We start from the raw sequence: 20,742 nt of genomic DNA, 5'->3' as shown, positions 1-20,742 counted from the left end.
AATCAACCAATCACCTCTAGAGAAAAGCTATGTACACCCAGGGTCTGCCCATCCCCTTGCCAGATCCCCTGCATGAGCAGGATCCCTCTCCATGTGCTCATGGATCAAACTGCCCCATGCAGGGGTGGATGGCTGCACAAAGACTGCCTTCCCCAGCTCTGAACTGCATCTTCAGAGAAACACACACTCTTCTGTCCCTCAAATCCAGTCCCCAAGCCTTTGGTCCTCTTTGCAGCACTCTCCGGGAACACTGTGCAGATACCAAGCGGGCAAGATGCCATAGTAGGATGCCCTATGCCATAGATGCCATAGTAGGATGCCCTCAAAAATACATGTCTCATTTTATTTGGAAAGGCTTTCATTTTGTGTTATTAGATAATCATTACTATAAAGGGGAAAGAGAGAATGAGAGAGAGAGAAGGCAGATAAGGAGAGTGCGAGAAAAGAGGACATTGGGAGAAAAAAAATAAGATATTTTAAAAAAAGAGAGGGAGGGAGGGAGGGAGGGAGGGAGGGAGGGAGGGAGGGAGGGAGGGAGGGAGGGAGGAAGGGAGGAAGGGAGGAAGGGAGGAAGGGAGGAAGGAAGGGAGGAAGGAAGGAAGGAAGGAAGGAAGGAAGGAAGGAAGGAAGGAAGGAAGGAAGGAAGGAAGGAAGGAAGGAAGGAAGGAAGGAAGGAAGGAAGGAAGGAAGGAAGGAAGGAAGGAAGGAAGGAAGGAAGGAAGGAAGGAAGGAAGGAAGGAAGGAAGGAAGGAAGGAAGGAAGGAAGGAAGGAAGGAAGGAAGGAAGGAAGGAAGGAAGGAAGGAAGGAAGGAAGGAAGGAAGGAAGGAAGGAAGGAAGGAACTTTAGACTCAAGGCACTTAGCAAATATCTAAGATAAGTAGGTGGTTACTTGTCTTACAAACCTAGTAACCAATCTGTTCAACCACACAGTAAACAATGCAATATTTGTTTGCTGCAGAAAGAAAGGGACAAATTTCCCTGTTTTCCAGTGGAGTTCCAGGTTCTTATAATAGGAGATGATCATCCATTTAAGCAAAAATTTGTCTAGAAAAACCAAGCATATGAATTTCAATTCTTTGATGAACTGTAGCCATATGACTTCTTAGATCAAAACTACATTTAGTGCCAGGCTTATGTGGGAAAATAATTTGGAAATGGCTCGTTCAAAGTGTCTCGTTTATAGATATGTTTACACAAGTCCTTCAAAGAGACTTCCCTGGATATCTTGTCATTCAAGAATTAAAATACCTCCCTATATTTACCTGCTTGATTTTGATCTAAATAAAATATTTCAGCTTTTTGTTTTCAAAAATTATCTTGTTTCAGAACTGAAAGGCAGAACCTGCAAAACTTTGTGTGAAAACATTTCCAAATAACACTTTGACAAAGCCAATAAATCAACAGCCTCTGAAAATTACTGTCTAAAAGAAAAGCAAATCACAGATGTATTTGAGCATCTTCTTCTGAGCTTTGAAACAGAAAGTAAGAACACTTTAAAAATTAAGTCTCCAGCTTACTGTGGTGACAATACTCCTTTAACCCCATATGCGTTTATGTCTGCAAAAAAAACCTGAAAGGGAAATGAAAAAGATCAGGCACAGGCTCTAAACAGCAAACATATATCCTGCAACAACAGCTGAAAACCTTTGCTAGGGAGGCACTTCATTTTTCAAGGGGACCCAAATCAAGGATTCATTTTAATATCAGTGGTTTCAAGAAACTTTTTTGGTTTTTTAAAGATTAAAATAAAAATGGAAATGGCATTGTAGCAGATAACTGGATATTAGAAGAAAAGTAAGATGTAGCACAAGATGAAACAAATAAGAAAAAAATATGTTGGCCATGCTGATACTAAAAGTAGTAGCATGTTGATGATTTAGGTCCCCAGAAGCTCCTTTACATTCTTAGCTATTATCTATCTCAGCTGCTGAAACCTGCTGTTTTAAAGGCATTAGAGTTGAACATCTAGTGACAGCACTTGGGTTATTTATCATTATGTATCACCCTGCTACACTATATTTTATTATACTGGATTTAAAGGAAGATAACACAATTATGGTTAATTTGCTTCTCTTCTTTATATGTATAGTGTCATGACCCACCACAGCTTTGTCCCATGAGATATTTTTAACCAAAAAGAAATCCACAAGAAACTCTCCCTAAAAATTCCATTAATAACCTCTTGTAGCATGTATAGGTTGCAGGGTCTGGAACTAAGAATGTTTTAATCTCTTCAGCAAAACAATGTCTCATAATGATGTACAGGACTATTGCTGCACTGATGAAGAATCATACATAATTCAGCACCTTTCACTTGGCACCACTGTGATATCCTCATTAGCAGTGGCTCACAGTGGCTGTCAGATGGTGTCCATGCGAATGCAGGCATTATATTGTCTTTGAGATGTGCAGCTGCTTCCATGACACTGCCAGTATATAAAAACATGACGCCAGTTTGTTTTATTTAGTGCTAAACCTTCCAGTTTGTAAAAACAAGGCTGACACAGAGCCTGACATGAGGCAGTGAAAATAATTAGCTCTCATTTTCTCAGCCTCCTATTTCCTTCTCCCCGCTGTGTTCTCTTTCCACTAAACCACCACATGTCAGTCGAAATGGGAGGCAATTAGTGGGCTCATTTCAGTCCCCACAACTGTGCTGAAAAGAAAGTATTTATGATGGCACAATGAACAGCTGAAAGATTAAATAACATTTGCCTTTTGAAAAGAAAATGACTTCTAGCTAAATGGGCAATTTTTGATTATTCTCAAACAAGCTTAGAGTAGTTGGTTTTTAAAATACAAGAAAGGAAAATGAGTCATTTTTAGGTGAAAGAATCAAATAAAACTTGACACAGTAATGCAAATAACTGATGTTTTATTGCAAAATATGTAAATGTGTTATACCCTTAACAATGGCTGGTGTCTCAGGTCAGGGCAGGCTGCTGCCAGCCAGGCTCCAGCAAGAGAAGGTGGCTCCACCGCTGGTTTTGTTTCAGCTGTGCAGGCAGGAAAAAAAGAGGGGCGGAGGGGAGGCCTTGCAAGAGAGATGGTCTTAAAATGTACAAAAACAAAGCAAGAGGAAGATATATTTATGTTATCAGTTGCCTGGGTGCCTCCTCCAAGCTGGAGCCCTTACTCCTCTGCAAGGCAACAGGCACTGACTGGCTGCAGCTTTGCCTGGAGAAGCATGAGACCCCTTAGCAGTTACACAGAGCAGCCAGCACTACCAGAAATATCTGTCCCCTGGCAGTACCCTTCTTTAACATCCAGGGCTGTGGAGCTCTGTGCACAAGAGTGGCACATAATGGTAAATACCAGGCACTGCTGTGTGTGCCCCGAGAACAGGGGCTGGCAGCAGGCACGGCAAGAGCTCAGAGATACCCCTGCATTTACCAAAAGCTGCCCCTGACATGTGATGAGAAGCAAACGGGGGTGTTGCAGCTGCAAGCATCATCCACAGGAGCAGCCTGCTTGCAACAGCAGGGTGGCAAAGGTGGAAGCATGAAAAATTAGTCCCTTGCCTGAGGGTTGCATGGGTGCCCTCCTGCACTGTCCTCCAGTGGCACCATTTCCTGTGCACCACTTGTGGGGACAATGGGCTGGAGCCATGCAGACACCATGTCCACACTGCAGCACGTGGAGTGACTGCTCACACTCTGGGACTTGCAGCTCTGCAGGACATCAGCTGACAGAACAAGGGTGCTCAGGAGCTTGGGAAAGGCATGGCAGGGCCACTGTTCTGCTGGGAACAAAGGCTTCTCTTCCAGGCTTTTGTCTGGATAGCACATGCCATGCCTATAGGTCATTGGGAACCTGTCTGTGCTTCTGCAGACCTATCTGTACGAGGCTGTGCATGAAGCATACTGTGTGGGAAGCAGCAAGTTAATTCAGAGGCCAAGACATAAAAATAAATCTTTATATTAAAAAGTCTAGAAAGTCAAGTGAACAAAATACCTACCTGAAAAGTCTATGTCTCTTCAGGGCTATGGGATAATTTCTAATAGGAATCCCTGGTCTAGCACTGCCTACACAAGGATTTTTAAAGGTCTTGGCTTGAGTTTGACTTCAGTTACACATGGATGCTACAGCTGGAGCAATCCCAGTGGAGATGATGGAGTTATACCAGCTCCACCTCATGCAAAAACAATACATCATCCTGAAAAGAGTCTTTGGAAGAAAATACCAGGAGCTCAGATCACCTGCACTGATCCACCCTTTTAGCAGACTATATTATTCTGTTCTTAATGGTGGTGGCAATATTTTAATGTGGCTGTGGTTTTATTTTACAGCTTAGGTATTTTTTTGTGTCCCCTCACTGACTACTTGTTACAATAGGAACAAATCTATGAAAATAGCACATGAACACAGCTATTCTTGCATTAACTATTAGTCTTTAGTACTGAAAGCATTGTGCTTTGACATGGAATTAACGAGGGAGGATTTAGAAGATGAGGTTTTGAGACAAGGACAAATAACCCCATGTTAGAAAGGCAAGGTACCTGTGATTATTTTGCAAAGGAAGGGTTAGACAAAACCAATTCCTCCTCCATTTTTACTTATTGAAGTGGTTAAAATACCTACAGAGCATGGAGAATATAAATGACTGAAAAACTGTAGAACTGAAATTTCAAATGTTATACTTTAGCTCTTGCTTTATTTTTAAGAAAGTAAAGAAAGAATTTATGAGCATTGATATAGTGGGAGGGTGGGGAGGAACAAGCAGCAGAAATGGTCTCAAGCACTTGTGAAACTGCATTCCAGTTACAACTATTTCAGTACTGATTTTTCTTGCACTTCCTGCATTTTGCTGGCCTGGGCTTCTCCACCTGAAGAGTTGGTCACAATGTTGTTTTAAAGTAGCCTTAATAGTGTATTACCTTTGCCACTACACATTTAAATAATAGCATTAAAATATATCTCAGTTTGGCTATTCAAGGCTAGAAAATAGTTCACACAGTTAGCAGATGGCTTTGAAGAGGCTCTGCTCCTTACCTTGTCAAATGGAGGGAGAGGTAAGAGGGGGAAAATCAGGCGAAATGGTGAGCCAACTTCAAGGCTTTGTGTTTGGATATAGGTCAAATTGTGCCACTCTCGGTAAAAAAATGAAAACATTAAATGGCACAGTGAAATCTGCCCTTTTGAGGACCATAACTAAAGAATGCATCAATAGAAGGCAAAAAGACTCTAAGGCATCCTTCTCAAGTGGTTTGGTGATTCATCAGTGTGGAGCCGACATAGCTCAGGCACCTTTCCCTGATTGGGAAATTTTAATGAGCCATCTAGGATGAGAAAGCCATTGAAAATTCCCCCTGCAGTCCTGCAAATCAGCTCAAGCCACAACTGCCAGGGTTTGTTGTTTTACTCTCTGTCTTGGACTTAATTGGTGGTCCCGTTTTGTTTTTTTTTTTATTTGTGGGGGAAAAAAGTCTAAACCTATCACCTTTCAGCTCATTGGGAACTGTGTACAGAAAGATCATGAAAAGGCAGTGAATGGAAGTAACCACATAACTTGAACTACAAGAGTTGGAAAAGAAACCTCTAAAAACCAGGTTAGCTTTGCAGTGCTCACTCCTGATGCATTCAGAGAGCACAAAGGTCAACTGAGCTTTTATCATCTCCAAAGATGCAGCTAAAAAAGGAAGGAATCTGTAATGAAATGACTGCATCTGTCAGCTGGTGGAAACCAACATAATCCCACTACAAGATGCAGTTTAAATTAGATAAAAAATATGGGGCTGGTAAAGCTGTTTACTGGGAAGTCAGTGTTTCATTCAGCATACAGAAAAGGCTGAACATTCAAATACTGTCCTGAAGCATATCCAGCAGGATCCTTGCTAAAAGGCACTGCCATTCCTAAGGCCCTCTGCCTGCTGATGAAGAAAGGCGTGCTGGCTGTGCTGCCCAGGAGAGAACAACTGTGCCCTGAGGAACTATCTTCACATTGTGCTGTGATGGTGCTGTACTTTTACCAGCCAAACACATCCAAATTAACTGGCACCCTGAAATGGTTTCTGAGTCCTGGACCAGCTTCTTCAGTACTTTTCTATCTGGTGTTATTGCTGTATGTCATGATGCACTCCACAGCTTTTGTTTGGACCAGGAGGCTTTTGTCCTGTGTGTCCATCCTGTCCCATCTCGGGCAGAGTCACCTCCAGTGACATGGATGGCTTGGTTCCAGCTGCAACTGCACCAGGCGATGCACTACAATAACTAAAGGGAAGTTGGCTCAGAGACCAGCACAGAGGCAGCCTGGTGTAAAACCTCCCAGCGTGACCTGTTCTCCTTACAGAGCCCTTCCTGCTGCACTGCACCACCTCCCAACTGAACCTAATAACCTCTCTCACTGTACACAAGTCTAGCAGCCAACACATCACCCAGGGAACACACACCCTCAATGTGTAACCCAGATTTGAGCTTATTGCCTCTTTTTCCTCATTATTAAAACAGGAGACATGCTGCTTAGTTAGGCAGCTGCTTATAGGGACTGATTAGGGTAAAGTTCCTTTGAGAAATTTATTTTTAAACTGATGTAGGCCAGCTTTTTAGCTATAAAGATGGTGGAAGGTATGATCCCAAGTGCTTCTGCTGACCCAGTTTTACAGGAATAGGCACCACTCTTTTACAAAAATGGGACAATAAAAGAAGTTGAAACCCTTCAATCCTGGTTTTCACCCTTTCCCAGTTCATTTTGGAACAAATCTAGATGGCAGCAGTAGCTGGCTCAAAACAGCCTCTAGGGGAGCCAGAAGATTGTATGCAGGGGTTTTCAAAGAAGCAGGCCAGCCAAATTTCCTATACAGTTTGTACCACACCAGTCTGTTAATGTTATGTTTAATGCAAATTACTTGCCCATGTTGGCCCTAGCACCCTGCCCAAAAACTCAAACAATCTGCTCCTTCCAGTTCACTCTTTCAAACTGGCTCTGCTGCGACATTTTTAAAGGTAGGTACAAGTTAATGTGCAGATCTCAGACAGATGTTTCCAGCCCAGACATATTCAGGTGACAAATTGTGCAGTCCCTGGAATGGCATCACTAAGCACACGGGGTGCTGCAGCAGGGCAGCTGACAGGGAAGGCATGCCTGGCATGCAACTACAGCTTCAGAGGGAATGGCTTTCTTAGAAAAGGGCCCAACAGCACACAGAGCAGACAGGACCAATTAGGAGCTCACAGGGAAGGCAAGACCAAATAAAAAAGTTGTCAGAAGCCTGGAGGGGTTATGTCAACACCACACAGGCCAATTGAACTAACTCTGCCCTCTCATAACAATTCAGCTTCTGTCCCATAGATTTTGCATACAGTCTCATTTGCACATTTTGCTGTCAAGGAGACATTAGTACAAAATTAATTTCTCTCCAGTGCTCTGAGGTCTATTTGCTCCTTCTCTTGCTCATTCCTGCAGGTGGTTGCCCAACTCCCTGCACCATGGCTCAAACCCATATTGGAAATGGAAGGGAGATACGAGTTTTTTCACGGACTTTTAGTTCCTTTGAGAGTTAGTTGCATTTGGGAGAGAAAAAAGCACACCTACGAAAAAGCAGCTGTACAGCTGCATAAGCAACATGCATTCAAGAACACTGAGACAGTCTAAGTAATTCACATAGAGATAAAGAAGATTTTTTTAGGAAAAAGAAGTACTCAGGATAAAAGAAACAAACTAAAAAAGGAAATCTCCAGACAAAAAGCTTTTTCAAATTGATGAAATTTTTTCAGTATGAGTACAAGTTCTTACTAAGTTCAAACCTAAATGCTTTCTCTGCAAGCACCACCAAGTACAGAAATCAAGAGACTCCTGCAAACAATATGCCCTAAAAGCAAAGCAGCCAGATAACACAAGATGAAAGTCAGCCTCCCACAAATTTAGGGTGGACACACAATGCAGATTTATCAAATACAAAAGGAAACAAATCCTGCTGTCACAACCCCTGACTCTAGCTCAGAAATGCTTTGCACACCATTTCCACATAGATGATTAATTCTAAAACCCTTGAATTCAGAGTCCATGGCAAGCTGGACAAAGCAAGCAAAAAGCATGGGACAAACCTCACTCTTGAGAAAAAACAATGTGGTAGAAATCCTTTGCTGGAACATCTGGAGTCATCAACACTCCAGTTACACAGGGTGTAACCAGAGATCCTTGAAGCAGCTCAGCTTGGAGCTGAGGACTTATTAGGATGTGGCACACTGGCAATTGCTGGAGCACAGCAGTTTTGTGCAATGTGCTGCAACTACCCCTCCCTCCTTCCCCAGTACCATGAGGGCACAGAGTCTCCACCAGGACCAGTCCTGCCCAGCCAGCAGCCATGCATACCATATATTTTCCAAACTCCTCTTGGTTGCATAAAACAGTATCTCCTTTCTGCTGAGACAAAAGGAAGTCTGCCCACCAACATCAGGCATATGCCACTGCTCAGCTGTCAGTGGGGTTTTTTTTTAATAAATGGATTACCATTTCACACTCATTGGGACAAAATGAACAAAATGAAATCCCAAATTACAAAAATTACAATTTAAAAAACAGTTCACAAGGAGCCAAAAGCTTTCAGCCAAAACTTTCTGTGCCACTCTTGTCTTCCTTGCCTGTACTGGGGGATAGTTCCTCATTACTGATGCAGTCCCATTTACCACCTTGACATTCAGTCAGCACTTTCCAAAACAAGAGAATTCTCATGCAAATTGATCTTTTGTGTCCAGAAGATACTAGACCCTCTGGGTACAGACTCTTAACCAAACCAACTGATCTAGCACTCCCAGCTTACCTTTGGACCATTTCCTGGCTTCAAGTGATAACCAAAAACAAGTTCAAGATTCACTATTTTCTCTATGCTTTCTTCAGCTCCACCTGCAGAATCCTGCCAAAAAAACCCCCAAAAAACAGGCAAAGGTGAGAATTCACATCTACCACAACCTGCTGGGAGACAGAAGCACAGCCTTTGGTGGCAGAAAGGATTTGCCTTTCAGGTGTTACAAGTCTGGCAGGCAGCAGAAAGGAGACATCACACTCCAAGAGGGGCAAAGGCTTTTGTATGGGTTTAGGGCTGGTAGTGGATGGCAACTGGGAGATGCTGCACACTTTCTGCTCCTGGCTGAGCTGCTCTGGCACAGTGCAGTGTCCCTGCGAGCATTGTGACAGCTTCTGCCATTGGAATTGCAGCTGGCACAGCAAAGCAAAGCAGCGATGCTCTGGTTTTCATTTTCCCCTCCAGGGAACAGAGTTTTGCTATATGCAAATTTGCTTTACGTGGATTTCACTTTATCACTGTGCAATAAATTATGACTAAAAAAGCTACTTCAGGATTTGGGGTCTAGAATTCCTTGGTTAGCTTACTGAATTAAATAAGGCAAATATCTGCTCTAACAACACCAAGTTCCCAAACACTCTCTTCCTTTTGCATGGGTCTTATTACTGATTTTCAGAAAACTAATTGGTTAACATAAGGGTGGCAAGACACTATCATCCTTCCCTCTTATAACATTAGCACACTGGGGAATGATGGGCTTATTCTGGGCCAGCGGTCTGCTGTTCTTCAGTGGTGACCAGCTGGTGGCAGCAGTTTGGAGGAATGGCTCTTCAAAGTAGTTTCTGGTTAATGACAGCAAGCAGATTGCAACCAGTTGTTGTTTAATTTAATTCTACCAGCTCCACGATACAGACTTAGAACTTCCTTGAAAACAATTTCTATTATCCTATTATTTGTTCTGATGTGACCCATTGCTGCTGTTGACTCTCCACATTAGTTACAACCCTCTGTAGGAACTGCAACCTTGCCCTCCCCTGAATGGGGGAAAGTTGAGACATGAGAACAGTGAAATATTCACACCAGCACAACAAGCACGTCTTATATCAACAGTGAGACTTGCCTTAATTAATGGTGGAAAATGAAATAGATTTAGGTAGTCATGGGTTAACTTCTCAATAGCAGTCTAGAAAAAAAAAATCAACAAAACCAGATGGGAGTTATTTAGTATCTCATCCTGCAAATACCAGCATGAAAAACAGCACAACCCCACATGCCCTCTGTTTTCCACTGTGGATACATTAGGGCATGTGAGAAGAGTTTAAAATATAGCCCTGTTCTGGAAACTGTAGTGGTAGATTGGCCCTGGTTTGCATTCAGAATCAGATCTGCTTAATCAGAAAAAGAGATGTTCAGGGGCCTTGGTTTTGTTGTTTTTATTTATGCTCAAATCAACCCAGGAAGCTGAGATCTTTCATTTTGGACATTATTGACTTTATTAAGTTTCAATAATTTTCCCTGTAGGAAATGTAAATTAAATATATCAGTAATGGTGTGTGGGCATGGAAAAAATGGCTGATGAGCAAAAGGGGAATACATCTGTGTGATTTACAAAGGTAAATTTGCAGGACTAGCAATTACAATACAGTTATCTCTTTACTAGCAAATTGGGATCTAAAATGATTGAGAAGCAACAGAATTATAGATGCTGCTTTTATAGAATCCCTTTTCCAAAGCTGACTGCCAGAAAACTCTCTCCTGTGGCTACAGTACTAATACCATTACTGTTGTCATGATCACATTTTCCAGACCGTGATTTTCTTAACTCATTACAAACATTAGTCATTTAAAACACTGTTTAAAAGCAAAGTTCTAAGAGCAAAGAAACCTATCTGCCAATCATCTTTAAAGTTGTTGAACTGAGTTTTGTTAGTCTAAATATGCTTTATGCTATAAATGAGATGTAGAAGTTGAGAAGATGAGATTTCAGTTCAAATAACTGTTTTGTATCTGTTTCTCCTTCAGCTAAAGAGAGTTCTCTCTGGAGATTCCCAAGCTTTTCTGCTGGGAGAATGGCCCTCCCAGGTGAAGCTGCAGCAGTACTGCCATCCAGCTCACAAGAAAAATAAGAACTACAGAGGAGTATAAAGAGCACAGCACATTTTCAGGCCTCATAAAATACTCAGGTTGCTTTTAGTTCTAGATCCATATGAATCTGTAATTCTGTTTATTTTAGATACCAAATACGTTCTCTATTTAGCTTTACAACTTTTTTTGTTGCTAACTACTGAAACTCCATAGACTCTATAATATTCATACTATAACCTACTGCAACATTCAATATATGTTGATAATACCTTTAAATGGATTATGTGTCCTCTGGAAACAATTCCCATGTCCTTTAAATCCTCTTCTTCTAGAAGAAGCAATTGCTTCCCAGTGATATGATGTTCCTTAAACAAGCTAGCATAGACACTCATTTCACCAGAAGTATCGCCTTAAGATAAAAAGAGATTACTCAGAAATCCACATGGAACTTTGTTGGAGGGAGGGAAAATGAACAAATATCTGTAAGTTCATAAATGTGAGCACAAAAGAACATATTAATAGCTTTTACCTTTTCTAGTAAGTTGTTGCATCCAGAAAAACTGCAAAAAAGAGGAATCAATCTTGAAGTTCAAATTATCAAAATATTGTATTACAGTTATTTGGAATTCATAAGTAATCATCCTTTTTAAAACAAAAGCTATAATATTTCTCAATATGGGATAAAGGACTCGGGATTCATCAATGCAAGTGATTTCTTCTATTTAGCTTTTCCAAACTGCCTTCCATTTTGCAGCCACCTTTCTCAGTTTATTGTCATGAAGAACTGAAATGACCAAAGCAGAAGCTGAGAAATGTCATGTACTAAAAGGGCTGAAGTGAAGGAGCCAGAGCTTTTATGGTTTTTGCACTGGCTTTACAAACAGTTCTTTGGTAAATGTCAGCCAAACAACCCCATGATGCATAAGACACAAAAGGACTGCTTGATAGGGCATTAAAATCATTTTGACACATCACTATGTCAGAGATAAATCACCGATGTGTCTTGTTTAGCCTTTTAACTGAATAAAAGGTATTAAGTACTCAATGCCATTATTTTATATGAAAGAGAGGTTTCACACCCCTTAAAAAGCCCTAAACTTTTTTTCAGTTAATTGCCATCCAGGTGGCACACAGTGGGATAAAACCTTTGAACTCATTTTGTCCTGTCCAGGGTCGGGTCACTGGGCACTTCCACATTCCTTAAACAAGGACCCAGGAATACCCTCCTGGCTGATCATTTCCCAGATCCCACTATTTTCTGGACACTGGAGAATGTGGCTGTTTTATGAAGGTAACTCAAATCCTTAATTTACTCCTGGTCATTTTCAAGCTACTCTGGGACACAAGTTGTACCAAACAAACAGCAGTAAAATCTCACCTAGATGTTCTGCTCCGGCCCTCCCTCCCACCGCGCCCGCTGTCATTTGTCAGAGAGCTCCAGCATCACGACCCTGGCCACATTAACACAAAATACTCACCACATCTTCCTCGGTCCATGCACAAATATCAAAGGAGGGCAGCAACTGTGTGAGAGATATGAATTGAAAAGAAAACCATCTGATCATTTTTCTCCCCTCCACCCAAATTTTACTCTGGCGGCTGATCCTATTCTGTTCCTTTTTCCCTGCAAGGAGCAGGACTGAGGCTGCAACTCATATTGATGTACTAAACCACTGCATTCACACTGATTGTGGGCTGGCTCCAACAGCGTGTTGGCAGTGTTAAATTGATCCTGTCCCTCTCTGCAGATAAAATTACCAGCACATCTCCAACAAAAATAACTTAGGAAGCAAAAGTAAACCATCTGATGGCAAGGGACTCTATCTGCCTCTCCTCTTGGTTCTAACACTACAGGAAGGCTTTTGCTATGGCTTTGGTCTGCAATGAAAATAATGCTGGGATTATGACTCCCTCCCAAATTATGGGTATTTTCTGCAAAAGGAAGGAAATTTTCACTGGACAGTAGAAAAAACCGAATTTGTAGTCTGGCCACTGCAGACTGTCTTCCCACCCATGTACAGACAAGTCTCTCTTGGTTGCTGCCACTGCTTTGTAACTACACCTATAAGGCTGGAGGAGTGCAGCACTTCCCAGCTTCCTCCCACTTGGTTTGATGCAAGATGGTGTTTGCTCTTGAAGCACTAGGAAACCATGGAGAAATGGCTGCATTAAACAAAATTCTGGGATGATTTGAAAACTGACAGAGGAGAAGATGTCACTGTAATAGTGATTGCCATTTTACTCATTCAAGTATATGGTATCCAAAGTGTCACCTTCTTGGCACGTTTTTTCCAGCTTAAAGGGTTAGTGTTAATTGTTGCAGATCTGTATTTGGACAGTCAGTGTCTCCCAGAAACTCAATATCATGACGTAGTTTTAAACACTTTTGACGTTGATAACAGTGATTTATGAGAGACTCAGCTCAGTCACCCACGAGCCCCCATGGCTTGGTCACCTCCTTCAGAGAGCCCTGCCACCCCCAGGTATCCCAGACCCTACCCACAAGCCAAGCATGTCCCCATGGCAGGCCCTCACCCTGCACCTCCAGCTGCACACTAAGTGTCCTGCAGCCTGGGCAGAATGCTGTGGGGCAAAAGTAGTGCTGGGGGCCACACTTAAGGAAAGGAAGGGCAAGTGGCAATTGTGAACACCCTCATGAGCCGTGAGTATAAGTACCTTTTGTAGGCACTTATAGCCACACTGGCTGGTGCTGCAGCAGGATCCTGGCATAATGATTTGTATAACTGAAAAATTTACTGCAGAAGCCCAGTATTGCATTTTTAGATGTACAGTGGGTTTTTTATGATTTCTTCATGTTTAAATATAACCAGTGGCAGAATAGTTCTGTATTATTTCTCTATTTTTTTTTTCTTAATAGGAGAATAAAGGAGAAATGTCACATAGTAATACAGAAAAGTGACTTAAACCAGCAGACAATAAGGAAACTCTTGGAATACCAGTGTTTTACACAGTGACACAAATGCATAAAATTTACTGTCAAAATGTTTATTGCAAAATAGAAGTTTGGAACAAAAGAGAAGCAAGGGAAAATTTCACACCAAAAGAAAGTTTATGACACCAATTGAGAAAACTGAATACATTGTATGATTTCATTTGTTTGCTTTGGTTTTACACTGGAAAATCAAATCCACAGTGTGAATAAAACAAGACATGGTATGTCAAGTGCAATAAAGAGGATAACTGACACTGCAAGATTTTTCCACACAGAAGTGTAACATTGCATGTTCCACACAAATGATATATTCAGTTTACAGCACAAGAGTCTTGGCATAGGCATTGCGCTCAGCTTTGCTTTTTCAGAAGGGAAAATGAAGTTTTCTAACACTGTGAAAATATTTGCTATTCGAATTCCATCAGTTCAAACCTGAAGTGTAAGTAGCATTGACTCCTACTATTCAGTACAAAACTTCAGTAGTGCAAAAGCAAGAAATGCAGTGGACTATATCTGACTTTAAAAGGCATATGAGTATTTAGCACACAATATAAAATGTTAACAGAAACTCATTGGTTCTACAGTTTTAAAATTAAATCTTCACACATCAGAATTCTCTGTGCAGATTTTACAGTGTACACTAAGTTGAAGCCTGGGGGAAAGGGGAAAGGTCTCTCCTCCAGATTCCTACTAGTGCATTTTAAGGGCTGTGAAAATTACTAAATGAACGTACTTTTTCTACCTGAACATTCTACCTAGGACTGTAGTTAAAACCTCTGTCAAGTCAGAGGTCTTATTAAAAACCTGTAAAAGCTGCCTGATTACAGATAAAGGAAGTGCAGCACTAAAGACACACAGTAACACAGCTCAATACTTAAAAACTATATGCACACTACAGATCTATTGCTACTGCTGAGAGCAATACCCATCATTACTGCATCAGATATTTAACTCAGAACAAACACTTTAAAAACCCAGAAGGAAAGGGAATCAACATCTAAGAAAACCTCTGGAATGATAAGCAAACGCCAAGCCATGAAAATGACTGTGACAAGAGGCCACGCCACACCTCACCTCCAGAAAGCCCTTCCTGCCCAGAGGGGACAAGCTCCATGTCAGGGAGCACACAATGGCTGGCAATGCAGCGCACCCACACCGTACCCTAAGGCACTTGCTACTCCAAGAAATTAGTGATGTCATTGTCACAAAAATGACTAGATCAAAAGTTTTCCTTCATCAAGTCCCACTTCCATATTTTTTCACCACTGCTAAGGAAAAGAAATGGAGTTGAGAGTTGGATATCCTGTCTTGGTCCCAGCTGACCATTAAGCAAGCCAAAAGTCCATCCTCCCCATTCTTCTCTTGAGGCCATTTACCCACCTAAGTTAATGTTTGCAGTACAGCCAAGTTCAGGTCTGGTTCTTACCTTTCCTCTCCATCAAATGCAACAATAGTATTTTACTGCAAAAACCTTCAGGCTTTATGGAAGACAGCGGAAACTGGGAACCCAAAAGGCCTGGCAGGGCCTAGTGAGCTGAGAGGTGTACAAGGCACAGGAAGGTTTTTGGTGGTTTGTTCTGGCTTTGGCCCAGAGCAGCCAGAGAAATGCCTTCTGGGTTTGGTTAATGCTTTCATTAGCTGACACACAATGTGGCTGTGGACTATTGTGGAAATTTGTATAACCTGGTGATGAAACAGGTAGAAGATAGACTCGGATACACTGCAGAGCAGAATCAGGTGTGGAAGATGAAATACTCTGCCCTGCTCCAACCACCATACCTGCCCACCAGAGCCATTTTCAAAGCCTTTAGCTAGTGAGAAGCATTTCAGAGGCAGAAACAACACAGCTTGATTCTCACATATGATAACTGGCTTGTAGACTGGAGACACCTGGTGTGAAATTCATCACGGGAAAGTAAAAACGCAATTAATACCACTGCTTTGTTAGTAAGCACAGCCAATATCCTAAGTATAATACTATCTCAACTGCATCAGAAGAGTTTGTCATGTTATCACCTCATCTACAATTCGGAGGTCACCTTTGCTACTTTAAATGCACAGGAAGTTTCAGAAGAACTTAAATTTTTCCTTAAGATTGTTTAATTTGCTTTGAGAAACAACATGGGGAAAAAAGGTGAAGGGGAAAAAAATCCATCTTGCTTCATTAAAAAATACTGAAACAAGTAGGTAGAAATTACTACAAGCATGTTACCACATTCTGATGGTATTTGCTGATATAAGTGACACACCTGAGTAAGCACAAAAACTTGAAGACAGACTTAAACCTTGTGACGTTGCAACTATGAAAATCAATGTCATACCACTTAAAAACTATTTTTATTTCTGTAAAGATTAAGGAGTTAATTAAAAATTCACTTAAAACCCACACAAACATAAATGTGCATTAAGTGCTCCGAGATTGTCAAACAGCAAAAAAGTGCAAAATATTAATGCTAGGAACAGATTTTTGGGGTTTTTGAATTAGAAATGTACTGAACCAAATTTTGTTTTCAACTGTACATCCCTACACTGCTTATGTGGTACCGTAATTTATGCACAATGATACACTCTTAAGACCTAAAGTGCACATATTACATTACACAAATCCATCAAATTTTGCTGAGTGCAAAGTGGCAGTTACAAAAATAGTATCATTGCTGTGGGTGTTAGCAGACATAGACTTACAAAAATAGTACAAATCTACACTGGAAAAGGCTATTTGTTCTTATTTCCATTTCATTATTTGCCCTTCTGAGTCTCTTTTTCTCCCTAAAATCAGGTTGCTTTGATGAACCTAAGAAGCCATCCCCACCTGAGCCAAAGGAGTTTCTCCTTGGGATACTTTGAACATTTAGTGCATCATTTAAATGATGATTTCATCATGAGAAAAGCTTTGGAATACAAGAGGGATAAGTTCAAGTCAATAGATTTGGGAGTGTTTGGAAGAGGGTTAAATGACATCCTGCAGGAACTACGATCCGTGCAAAGTGATTGGAGCAGGCAGCCTGAGCGCAGCACTTGTGCCTTGCAGGTGACTGACCAGTGCTGATGCTTAAGGATAAAACAATTCTTTCTCACAACCCAAAGAGGTGCCGACTCTAGAAAAACTCCTTCAAAGAATTGTTTTGTTGAGTGAGCAGGTGATGATTTGAGGCCTGCTGTTATCTAATGTATCCATTTTTTTCTAAGCTATCCACAAAACACCATAATATATAGGTTAGAGCCATGTAAGCGGCAAGCCTATAATTAAAGAAACCACTCAAAACCAGAAGTTTTATAAAAGAAACCCTTCCAGTAATTGAAAATGGAATTTTGATGGCTTATTCCGACTACTGCTGCACTACACAGTAACATTTTTCTTTTGAAATGTTGCCCTTCTTCCTTGGCAAATATTTTACACCATCTTCCTTTCTAACCTGCATCTGTGTTCACACTGGTTTCCCTCCCTCCTTCTGCATCACCACTAAAGGGGTCATCAGGAGAAACATCCTCACTGCTCTCAACATAAGTGCCTGGCAGGCAATTATTGCAGCAGATTGTTACACACTGAGTTTTATGGTAAGCTGTAACAGCAGTGACAATACTTTAAAAGTAATGTAGCTGCAAAAAACAGTTATGCAGAGTCTAGTAAATATTCCTGACATTACTGACAGATTCTACTATGGAGAATTTCACACAAGCCACAGTAGTAGGGCCCAAACTGAAATGTCACAGTGGCTTTCTCTTTGTCCTCTCCCAAGGATGGCACACACCGTTTAGCAGATACAACAGAATCAAAATTTGCAAACACTGATTTTTGCTCTCAGGTACAAGAATAAGTCCATCAAAGTTAATGAGGCTTCATGGATTCACATCAACATAACTGAAAATTAGCTTCTAGATCACAATATCTGATAATAGATGCAGAGATCTGATTGCAGTTTACTTTGCTAGAGTGAATTATATACACATGCACATACACGTGAGGGGGGGAAAAAAGAAAATTTATACAAATCATCTACTAATAGGGATTATCTGGGTTCTGCTGCTATTCCATTTTTAAACTATATATTTAACTAACCCCTCTCTTCCCCACCAAGCTTCTCTTTCCTAGAAACCTATTTGTGACTTCCCACAATGCTGCCTTGAAAAAGGCTTTAAATTAAGAAACACAGCAAACACCTTCACTACAACAGTAACAAAGAATGGATGTAGAAAATAGAAAATCTGGAAGTACAAGCATATGCATATGACTGACAATTAAACGGGTAAGGGAAATGAAAAAAAACACAAAAGAAAAATTTGAAGTACATCAATGGCATTAATGGCATTGAAGTTTCTCCCAGTGTTTCCAGATCTTAAATTTATCAAGCCATAGTTTCCGTAATCAGGCACTAGGAATTATATATATAATCATAAAATAATAATAATCTCAATTAGTTTGGAAAGTTTGGCTCCAAATTTCATCAAAGCAGAAATAAGTCAGCACAATCGAAACAAAAACAATATATCTTTCTACATACAAATATGCTCAGCCTTGTAAATATATTTTTCATTGTTGTTTGTTTGTTTTTTGTTCTTTTACAGGATTTAAACAGACCAAACTGACAGGATTCTTGTTCTACAACTTTATTGTTTTGCTTTGCTAAAATGATTTCAGGATTAACTCTACAATTTATTTCATTCGCTGCTATCATCTGTGTCATCAAAATCATCATCATCATCATCATCTGACCAGTCGAATTCACTGAAACCCAAAGCCATGTTGATTTTCTTCCCTTTTCTCATAGAGGTGGTTTTAGAAGAATTCTTTTTGGCTTGCATGTTTATCTGCATTCCAGAATGCAGGACAGATCCTGCTTTGTTCAGAGAGAAGATATCCCCAAAGCCCGTCATCATCAAGGCCTTCAGACTTTGGTTCATGCCAGCTACCTCCCCGTTACTCGTTGCTGTGATCTGACATGACATCTCTGCACTGTTTGACTCCTCTGTTTTAGATTCAAAGTAAGACTCCTGAGACATTCTTGCAGCAAGAGGTAAGAAAAACTATTTAAAGGAAGAAAGGACAGAGCAAAAGTGAAAGTTAGAACCAATTTAAAAATCAAGGAAAAAGACACCACCAGATTAGTCAGCAATCAACAGAAAGCATACGATTAGTGAATCTAAACACGGAGATCAAGTAAGAATTCATTTAAAACAGATAGCATCCTTCTGGGGTCATTGTTTTTAAATCAAAGTGCAAAATCACTGAGTGGCATGGGAAGAACCACAGGCAACAGAGCTTTCATGACAAAAGAAGGTTCAAACTCTTCAATCCTTCATTTTGTACAGAACAAAACAGAATATGACATTTCCCAACCAGGTGGACTGGTTCCAAAGCAATTGGAGTTGCTTAATTCAACCTTTCAGGATTGAAGAATAAATCAGGTTAAGACCAGAGAACCCAAACAAGCTCTGCAGTTTGATGCAGAAGCAGCAGCCCCTAAATATCAGAAATGAAAGCAGCAGCAGACTGGTTTTGAGTGTATGCTCAAAAGGAGAGAAAGGGTCACCCAGGAACAGCCACAATCAGAAATGAGTCTCTCACCAATGCAAAGGACAGGAGAACTGGCCTCCACCCTGCACCAGCACCACACCTTCAGAAGCCATCCCAGGGACAAGCAGGCAGGGGAAGAGGGGTGGTTTTGGTCAGCTTGTCAGCTTCTTTTTTTTTTTCTTTAGTGGTATCAAGAGACATCTGTCAATTGCTTGTACATTATCTTACATTTCTGCTGATCTTCACCTACAGATAACGGCATTCTCCTGACCCAGTCTGTTTGTAGTAACAAATGAAATATGCCCTCCTCAGGTAAATTATTAATGCCTCTTCAGAGTGGCCAGGTTAGTAACCTCTGTTACATGCTTGCCTGAGCTTCACAGGGAATAAAACCGCAGGTGTTTCACCCTAAATTAAACTACCTACTCGGGGTGTCAAACTGAGACACGACTAAAACAACAGCAAAGGAGCTGTGTGTGAACATCTGCACTAGCCTTTCTTTCCAAAGCATTTGTAAAACTACCTACCCAAAATTCATGGGTTTTCATATATTTTTTCTAATAAGAAAACTGACTGAAGAGTCAGTGGCAGTTGATCAAAACAAGTTACAGAGGTGATTATGGTGATGCCCTGTTATGTAACACAAGAGGCTTCACAGCCAGGGTTGCTCAAAGAGCGCCCATTTCTTGGTAAAACCACTTACATTGACTAATTTTCTATCATTAAAAAAGACAGCATCTGTCTTCTGTTCCACTTGAGCTTTCCCTACTTACATAGACTTACTATTTGCATTGTGCTTAAGTAAAGTTAGTAATCAGCATTTAAGAAACAAAAATAAAATGAAGAAGTTGGGATGATGGGGTGCCCTAAAAACTCCTCATGCATCCTATTGCTATGTGATGAAAGAACCTACAGCTAAGCTTCTATACACCTGGCTGTACAAAAACCTCCAGTTACACCATCAACAGCGTGCTAGTTGGATCAAGGATCAGCAAAAGGTCTTCCCAACAAAAAGAAGGAACCTTTCAAAAACGAGACCTAGCACATACACTCCACTGTCATGTAGTTATAGCCCCTTTAGATCCACAGAAGAGCATCCTTGACATATGGGAAGAATTCCCTACAAAAATCAACAAAGCTGCAAATCAGCTTTCCACTGAAACACCTTTCTGGGTCATTGACTGTTCAATGTCTGAGAGTGTGTAAGCTGTGAATGGCTCATTTTGCAAGTTATAATCACTTTACTTCCTCCATATTTTGCCATCTCGTTATCTGGAGAATTCAAAGAGTTTGTTGGGACAGGACATGCCTTTAGTGACACACTGCATATGATGACTATCAGAAGAGACCCTTAGAAATGGCTGGGATCCACCAGTCTCTCTAAATTCCATGGTTAAATGAGCACCTGCAGGTACAGGCCATCATACGTGATACATGGATTTCATGT

The 20,742-nt window shown here is 40.9% G+C and overlaps 1 protein-coding gene across 3 annotated transcripts in view; it reads right to left on the bottom strand.

Moving 5' to 3' along the window:
• The window catches only part of MAP3K20 (mitogen-activated protein kinase kinase kinase 20), an 89,340-nt gene that overhangs the window by 10,324 nt on the left and 58,274 nt on the right, over window positions 1-20,742 (bottom strand). For 2 of the 3 annotated variants that reach the window (XM_030277483.4, XM_041717381.2), the window contains exons 12-16: window positions 12,306-12,350; window positions 11,357-11,387; window positions 11,097-11,236; window positions 9,863-9,925; window positions 8,761-8,853 (exon numbers count right to left, since the gene is read on the bottom strand). In XM_030277483.4, coding sequence (XP_030133343.4) covers window positions 8,761-8,853; window positions 9,863-9,925; window positions 11,097-11,236; window positions 11,357-11,387; window positions 12,306-12,350 — 372 coding nt within the window. Of the gene's footprint in view, window positions 1-8,760; window positions 8,854-9,862; window positions 9,926-11,096; window positions 11,237-11,356; window positions 11,388-12,305; window positions 12,351-13,817; window positions 18,806-20,742 lie in introns of those variants that run through there. The other variant, XM_012574920.5, reaches the window with a different exon arrangement.

The sequence above is a fragment of the Taeniopygia guttata genome, chromosome 7, assembly GCF_048771995.1.
Source record: "Taeniopygia guttata chromosome 7, bTaeGut7.mat, whole genome shotgun sequence".
In the NCBI taxonomy this organism is placed as follows: domain Eukaryota; kingdom Metazoa; phylum Chordata; class Aves; order Passeriformes; family Estrildidae; genus Taeniopygia; species Taeniopygia guttata.
The sequence above is the reverse complement of the archived record's forward strand: the minus strand, read 5'-3'. Positions and strand labels throughout refer to the sequence as shown.